Consider the following 8,635-nt stretch of genomic DNA (forward strand, 5'->3'; position numbering starts at 1 on the left):
TGTTTGCCTTCAAGGTTGATAAATATCTCAAACGTTCTAGAATGCTTCATAGATGAATTTATTCATGGGGCAACAACCAACTAGCCTACACCTAAGTACATGAGGATGATGATGAAAATCATTACCTCATAGCTCATATGTATTCTGTGCAACAACAACTAGCTTGGCCAGGGTTCTATAGTTATGAAATGGGAGGAATAAATTGGGTAACAGAAATATGATAAATTTATTCATGATAAGGGTAGATGGAGTAGATTTTTGGATGCTTGACATCTTATGTTTAATATCGATTGCAGTATATACTGATGGTGTTTTTGTTGTAGTATATATTGATGTTCAATGTTGAATGCATCACCTATGTTTGATAATCCAAAAATAAGAGTTATATCATATGCAATGAATGATAGATCATGTCCCTTGATGATGAAGCATTACTCTGGTACATCCTATACTGACAATAGTATGTACACCAGAAAAATATTATGTTGAAAGATAGGGATCTCCAAAAATTGATGTAGATGTAATTCTTTTAATATGTCCAAAAGTTTTAACTAAAGAGTTATAGAAATTCTAAATTATAATGTTCTGCAACGAAAAGTTATCTGTAGAACATATATATGTAATATGTAAAGTGGGTTAAAAATATTTCAATAATAGTATCCATAATAAGCAATTGTGCAATACACATCAAGACAAATCTAAATATACATCAATATAAAGCTAAATACATAGCAATATATAATAATATACATCAATACAAAGCTCAATACAGATTAATGTATATCAATACACAGCTCAATATACAATAATATATAGCAGTACACAGCTAAGTACATAACAATATACATTAATACACATTAATATATAGTAGTACACAACAATACACAAAAATACATAATAATACATAACAATATACAACAATACACAATAATATACAATAATACACAACTCAATTAACAGTAATACAGAGCGATACAAAGCTCACTACACAATAATACATAACAATACATAATTTGTATTAATGAAATAAAGCCATATTTGACATAAATTTTTTATAAACCCTATAAGTATTTTGCATAAACCCTAAATCCTAATAAGCATTTTACTTAACTATTTACATAACCAATATCTTTGTCATTTCAAGATAAATTTAACCTTAAATTCAGCGTTCACACATAATAATTTCTTTTGAAAGAAGAGAGCGATCCTTTTTGGAAGATGGAGAGGGCTTGAATTGAGAAGTTAAAAAGAAAGACGATGTAAAGCAAAACAACTCAAAATGACAGGACTTTTGGAATGCCGCAATTCTAAAATTTTCACGGGCTGAGATCATATTTTTCACTATTGGATCAATGAATCGGGTCGGGTCGGATCATCGGATTGCATATGTCAATATTTTATTAGAGTAGTGACTTAAAGCTTAAGTCCGGATTTCGCAAGTAATAATTTCTCTAACAACCCAAAGCGTTGAGGGACCCGAATCAGCTGACCAGGCGCCATAATACATACCACGTGGAGCAGAATTTTTGCTTACTGTCATTGTTGAAATCTGACAGCTTCAAGGGACCCCCCGGCAGATGACCAAACGCCAGACTGGCAAAATCCTCCACATCACGCCACGTGGCGCGTAATTTACGCTTCGGGCGTTGGTCCAACCCCACCTTTACTGGAGTCCAATAGTTCACCCATTTCACGCGGGCGTGAAAATCCACCCTTACAACTGTAATGAAGAGACGAGGATGGTCTTTTTTTTCTGTTCTCTCTCTAGGGCTTGATTTTCTTTAATCGTTGGATTTGAATCAGTTCTGTAACGAGAAAATGGAGTTCTCTTAGATCTAGAAATCGCAATGTTTTTTGCGGTGGTGTGTAATGATGGGTGTTGTTGGAAATAGCTAGTGTTCATGAGCAATGATTCATTTACAAATGCCCATTGTCTCTTTATTCCCTCTCCAAACCAGGACATGATTCATCCACCTGTTATGAGCATCGGAGGTATAAGGGAAACAAATTGTGTCAGGATTCCTCGACGAAAAAGCATTTAGATTAGTGTTATATGTGATTTTTTTTTTTCAATTACATTAATCTCAATGCAAATCCAATGACCTTTAAATCTCATTCTGATTTTTTTTTTTGCATCAGAATGTCCTGACAAATTTTTCTTGGTATAACCTCATCAGTCACCAGCTCTAGCTCCAATTGTCACCCCCAGCCCTTTAGCGGATGTCAAATTATTGTAGATCAAGATTTCTACTAACCTCCAATCAAAATCAAACAACCAAGTCCGTATATAGTGTTTAGAAATAATAGATAACAAGCTTATAAATATTGGTAGATACTATTAGATGATAGATAACATATTTATAAAAGTTATCTAGAGTTTTTAGAAATTTATAAAAAAAAATTCATGAAATAAATCACAAACATATTTCAACTTCAAGAAAATAAACTTAACATCTCAGCAGAGTAGATAGCTGAAGAATTAACAAAATTGATGAGTACAAATTAGTGATTGTAATGCAAATCAGAAAGTGCAAAAACCAATTTTGAAATCAAATTGGTTGGTTATTTCGTATCATTAATCCTCCAGTATCTACTTTGGGTTGATGAGTTATCAAATAATTTTTACTTAAAAATCTCCTTGTGGTTGATGCATAAGTACTCCAATTTTTTCCATTTTATATTCATTATTGCTTCTCTTGTTGAAATTTATTTTCTTTTATGGCGCAGAAGCTGAAGACTCGTGCAATAAAGAAGAATTTAAACCCAGAGTGGAACGAAGAGTTAACACTCTCTGTAGAAGATCCTAATCTCCTAGTCAAGTTGGTCAGTATTTCCTCACTAATTTCCTTTTTCTTTTCGTTTTTATTGAAATCATCGATAAATATCACACTTGGGGCCATTATACATTCCGATATGTAAGCATAACCAGAAACCGTAATTTTATAAAATAAGATCTTTACAAAATTTCATCTTTGCTTCAAATAATGTCAATTTTTTTTTTATGAGATTCTTCTGATTTCTATGATGGCATGCCTATGAATCGATGCTTTAACTGTTATTAATCAGTTACTCTGTTCAGTAAGCTCTTGATATGTATACTTGATGATACCTATAATAATTAGCATAGAAAATAATGTCAATTTTCTATGCTTGCTTGACATCTTTAACATGTTCAAGTAGACGCAGCAATAATTAGCAGGAGTGCAACACTCGGTATCTATCTGGTATAGCCTCTTTGCAGTTACAGATTGTGTGATATCCATAGTTGTTTCGAATGAATATCCACTAAGTTAAAAGTGTTTTAGGCAATATGCATAAAGCTTAACTATTAATATGAAAAATTAGAGATCCTGCCAGACTATTCTATGTGTGTTACCTTCCTTCCTAGGAGAGATTATTCTGTGCGACGCCGAAAACAGCTATGTATCCAGATACCAATCAAAATGAGTCACGTTAGCGATACCGAGCAGTACCGAGCCGCCGGCTGGTATCCGGACGGGATTCAGCTTCCGCACAGAATAAATTTTCCCTTCCTAGAGTCTGTACGATGTTATTAACAATAAGGCTTTCAGGGCTTTTCACTGGTCCTTGTCTTCTCGGTAAAGTAGCTATCTAAACCGTTCCAAATAAAACCTTAATCTTTATGAGAATTCAATAAAAATATGGTCTTTACACTTTCGAACTTTTCCTAACATGCTGGTTTATGTTCTCTCAGATAAATCATCAACAATTTTCTCTTTATTTTTTATTGCAGTACGTGTTTGACAAGGATCTATTCAGCTTTGATGACCCCATGGGCAATGCGGAGTTCGACATACGAGCAATTTTCGACGTTGTGAAGATGAACTTAGAAGACTTCGTTGATGGGTCTGTCATAACAACAGTGGTGCCCAACAGGCAAAACTGTCTGGCTGAAGAGAGTGCTATCCGCTTGGAGAATGGGAAAGTTTATCAGGACATGTTTCTGAGGCTCAGGAATGTGGAGTCCGGTGAAATTGAGCTGCAGTTGCAGTGGATAAACATTCCTAATGCGAAGAGCTTTCAGGGTTCATAAGCTTTGCTAGCCATTTACATTCTCAAAAACATAAAATAAAATGAATTAGTGTAATATTTAATGTAGATATAGTATATGTTGTTTCCTGTACACAGTTTTCATTGTTATATTTACAGTTTATTTAGAAAGAAAAAAGTTTTGGTGATTTTTTTAATTTAGGTTTCATTTGGGACGATTTTTTTATTTCTTTTGGGATGACTTTCTTATTGTTTTATAAAATAGTTTTTTAGTAAAAAATTAAATCAGTTTTTTAGTAAAAAATAAAAGCAATAAGAAAGTTGCCCCAAATGAAGCCCAAGAAAGACGTGCCAAATGAAGTCTTAGGTTTCTAATCTTTGAACTTCTATTAATGAACTAATTTTGTAATGAATTTTGACCATGTGTGTTAACTGACTCTAGGTTTTTACTTATAATCTCTTAATTGAGGACCGTGGAGGCCCATTTGTACTGGTCTCCAATTGCTTGGTTGGATGGGAAAGTTATTGCGAGAGTTAGGAGTGGTGCGTGAAATTTGTTTTTCTTTTCAAAATATTAAAGAAAAAAAAAAAAAAAAAAATCATATCATTTAAAAAAAATACATTTTCTTTAAAATAATGAATAAAACTATTTAAGTGTACATATTTTAATTAATTAATTTATTTATTTATTTTTGTACTACAAAAACATCAAATTTTTATTTCGCACTATAGGATTGGCTACATATTTTTTTTTCTATTATATCTTATTAATAATTAAATTCTAATTTAAATTTAGGTTTCGTTTGGGAGGACTTTCTTACTGATTCTTAAAGCAACATTCTTGTACTAAAAAAAATGTTTTAAGAATCATAAAAAAAAACTGTCCCAAACAAAGCCTTAATAAAAAAGCTCATTTCTAATACTTTCTATAGATTAAATCTTTTTCGGTCTACCTATACCTTTCTGATTTAATATATCTAAACTCTTAATCGGATCATCAGAATGTTGATATTTTATGCGAACAAATCATCTAAAACGATGCAATTAGTTCAGTAAGTTCCCAAGCGCTTGAATCAATTTGTCGAAAGCCTCGTCGTCCACAAAAGCATTATTGTTAAATTGCTTGAATGATCTCATCTCTACATTGAAATGGTCAGAAAAATGAATATACTCTATTGAATTTGTCAAGTCATTCAAATCTTCTTGATCTCTCAAAATGAACTACCAAGAGAACTCCACTTGGAACTCATAAAGACTACCAAAATACTCAGATAACTACTAGCTTGATAGCCTTTGAAATTTAATATCAAGCACTATTGAGCCATACCTACTAATTTTAATTATACTACTCAAATGGAAGCATTCTTGTAGTGTTTAAACTTGGCCTAAATTTATAAATAATTGGCCAGTTGATGAGTATGATAAATTATAATATATTTTAATTGATTGATCTCACATCAATCTTACACTCTTGAAAAATAATCTAATCCTGATTTTAAGAGCTTCTCGCTCTATTTTTTTTTCTCTTGGCTTCGTTTGCGACGGCTTTCTTATTCTTAAAGCAGCTATTTAGTATAAACATTAAATTTTTTGTATTAGAAATCTACTTTAAGAAGCAATAAGAAAATTATCCCAAACGAAACATTAAGCAACAGCAGGTCTTCCAATGAATTACTGGCTGGATGCCGCAAATACGGCAACTTATCTCATAAACAGGCTTCCCTCGGCAACCATACAAAATTCATCACCGTTATTTAAAATGTTTGGTATACAACCTTCTTACGCTCATCTTCGCCCGTTCGGCTGCGAATGTTACCCGCTTCTAGCTCCTATCCATAGAACTAAACTAACTCCAACCTCTCCTCAGTGTATCTTTCTCGGGTATTCTGACACTATAAAGGGCTACAAGTGTCAAAATATCAAAACCAACAAAATTATATTCTCTCGACATGTTACTTTTAACGAAACTAATTTTCCGTTTCAGCACAGGTGTGATAACACTAACACAGCCGATTCCTCTATGCCTCCGTCTCTGCTTATTCCCGTATCATCGGTTCAACAAGGTTGTAAACAGCAATCTGCACCTCGCGGCATACACATCGCATCGAATCCCACCGATTCTTCTCTCAATACATCTAGTCACCAAATGGTTGAATCATGTCTTGATACACCCATTCCCGGACTAACGGAAAACAGGACCAATCCGCATCATCATATGATTACGAGACAACAAACTGGTTCTCTTAAACCTGTTCAAAAATTAAATCTTTTACATCACGAGCAAGCACAGTCTGATCCGACTTCCTATTCCGAAGCTAATAAACACTTCGAATGGCGTCGCGCAATGGCAGAAGAATTCTTCGCACTTCAGAAACAAGGTACCTGGGAGCTAGTCCTACCTCCGTCAAACTCCTCTATTCTCGGCTCGAAATGGACTTATAGAACCAAATACAATGCTGACGGTTCTATAGCTCGTTTTAAAGCACGGTTGGTTGCTCTCGGGAACCAACAGAAATATGGATTGGATTACATGGAGACATTCAGCCCCGTCGCAAAGTTACCCACCATTCGTATTCTATTCACTATAGCCCTGTTTTATAAATGGACTGTCCATCAATTGGACGTTACGAACGCTTTTCTGCACGGTGATATAAATGAAACCGTCTTCATGAAACAACCTAAAGGATTCGAAGACTCTACTCATCCTAACCATGTTTGCCGTCTCCGGAAAGCAATTTATGGGCTTCGTCAAGCTCCAAGGCAATGGTATACCACCTTTACTTCGTATCTTCTTCAACTCAGGTTCTCTCATAGCCAAGCCGATCCCTCGCTTCTCTTCCGGCATCGCAACAATACACAGCTATATCTCCTCGTCTACGTAGATGACATATTACTCACCGGTAATGATGCGTCTGAAATCAATGCTCTTGTCTCTCAACTTCGCTCAAAATTCACAATGAAGAACCTTGGTCCCGCAAACCACTTTCTCGGAATTAAAATCGACACTTCACCAGATAAGTTCTTTTTATCCCAAAGTCTTTATGCTAACTCAATCATTCAACTCGCCGAATTGCAACGCTGCAATTCGGTAGCTAATCCCTCTGTTTCGAAAATTCCTGTGCAGACGGACACCGATCAACCATGCTTCACTGCAATCCTCTACCGGAAAATCATTGGTTCCCTTCAATATCTCACTTTGACGCGGCCTGACATCGCTTTCACAGTCAATATGCTATCTCAGCATATGCATGATCCAGCTCCTTGTCATACAGCCATGCTAAAAAAACTTATTCGGTATATCAAAGGTACACTGGAGTTCGGTCTTCCAATTACTCGTTCCAGCTTATCTCTTCGCTCATACTCCGACGCTGACTGGGCATCCGATCCAGTCACTCGTAAGTCCACCTCTGGCTTCTGTTCGTTTCTCGGAGAGAACCTGGTGTCATGGACAGTGAAGAAGCAGTCTACAGTTTCTCGCTCTTCTACTGAATCTGAATACCGGGCGTTGGCCTCGGCAACGACTGACGTGATCTGGCTCAAAAAGCTTCTCGCCGAGTTTCGTGTCTCTCATTCCTCGCCCGTGGACGTTTTTTGTGATAATACTTCTACCATCGCATTAGCCAACAACCCTGTCTTTCACGCCCGAACAAAACATATTGAGATCGATCAGAGATTTATTCGTGAGCACATTCACAATGGCACCATTCGGCTTCTTACAATCAGCTCCGTCGATCAAATTGCGGACATATTTACAAAGCCTTTGCCTACTCTTCGATTCAAGATTCTGCGTTCCAAGCTAACAATTCAATCCAACTGTTAGCTTGAGGGGGAATATTAGAACATATAAATATATATTATTTGTACCACTTTATCTTCTGAACCAATTATCTCTTCACACGTGTAAAGTGTTTGTACCCAAGCTATTTATAGCTGGTTCGGTTGTACCGTAAGACATGAGAAAACAATATACTTTTCATTTATCATTATTGTCTTCTTCTTCCTTTTTGAGTTCTTGAGCCAATAGCTCAGATTATGAATTTCTACACAATACACATCAAGACAAATCTAAATATACATCAATATAAAGCTAAATACATAGCAATATATAATAATATACATCAATACAAAGCTCAATACAGATTAATGTATATCAATACACAGCTCAATATACAATAATATATAGCAGTACACAGCTAAGTACATAACAATATACATTAATACACATTAATATATAGTAGTACACAACAATACACAAAAATACACAATAATACACAACAATACACAATAATATACAACAATACACAACTCAATTAACAGTAATACAGAGCGATACAAAGCTCAATACACAATAATACATAACAATACATAATTTGTATTAATGAAATAAAGCCATATTTGACATAAATTTTTTATAAACCCTATAAGTATTTTGCATAAACCCTAAATCCTAATAAGCATTTTACTTAACTATTTACATAACCAATATCTTTGTCATTTCAAGATAAATTTAACCTTAAATTCAGCGTTCACACATAATAATTTCTTCTGAAAGAAGAGAGCGATCCTTTTTGGAAGATGGAGAGGGCTTGAATTGAGAAGTTAAAAAAGAAAGACGATGTAAAGC

The 8,635-nt window shown here is 34.7% G+C and overlaps 1 protein-coding gene across 1 annotated transcript; it reads left to right on the top strand.

Moving 5' to 3' along the window:
- Positions 1 to 2,699: 2,699 nt before the first annotated feature.
- Positions 2,700 to 4,199, top strand: LOC110094010 (GTPase activating protein 1-like). Its single transcript, XM_020819102.2, has 2 exons — positions 2,700 to 2,823; positions 3,755 to 4,199. Exons 1-2 carry the CDS (start codon positions 2,719 to 2,721, stop codon positions 4,052 to 4,054), a joined length of 405 nt encoding a protein of 134 aa, XP_020674761.1. The 5' UTR covers positions 2,700 to 2,718; the 3' UTR covers positions 4,055 to 4,199.
- The last annotated feature ends 4,436 nt before the right edge of the window (positions 4,200 to 8,635 follow it).

This window comes from Dendrobium catenatum, unplaced genomic scaffold, assembly GCF_001605985.2.
Source record: "Dendrobium catenatum unplaced genomic scaffold, ASM160598v2 fragScaff_scaffold_156, whole genome shotgun sequence".
Classification (NCBI taxonomy): domain Eukaryota; kingdom Viridiplantae; phylum Streptophyta; class Magnoliopsida; order Asparagales; family Orchidaceae; genus Dendrobium; species Dendrobium catenatum.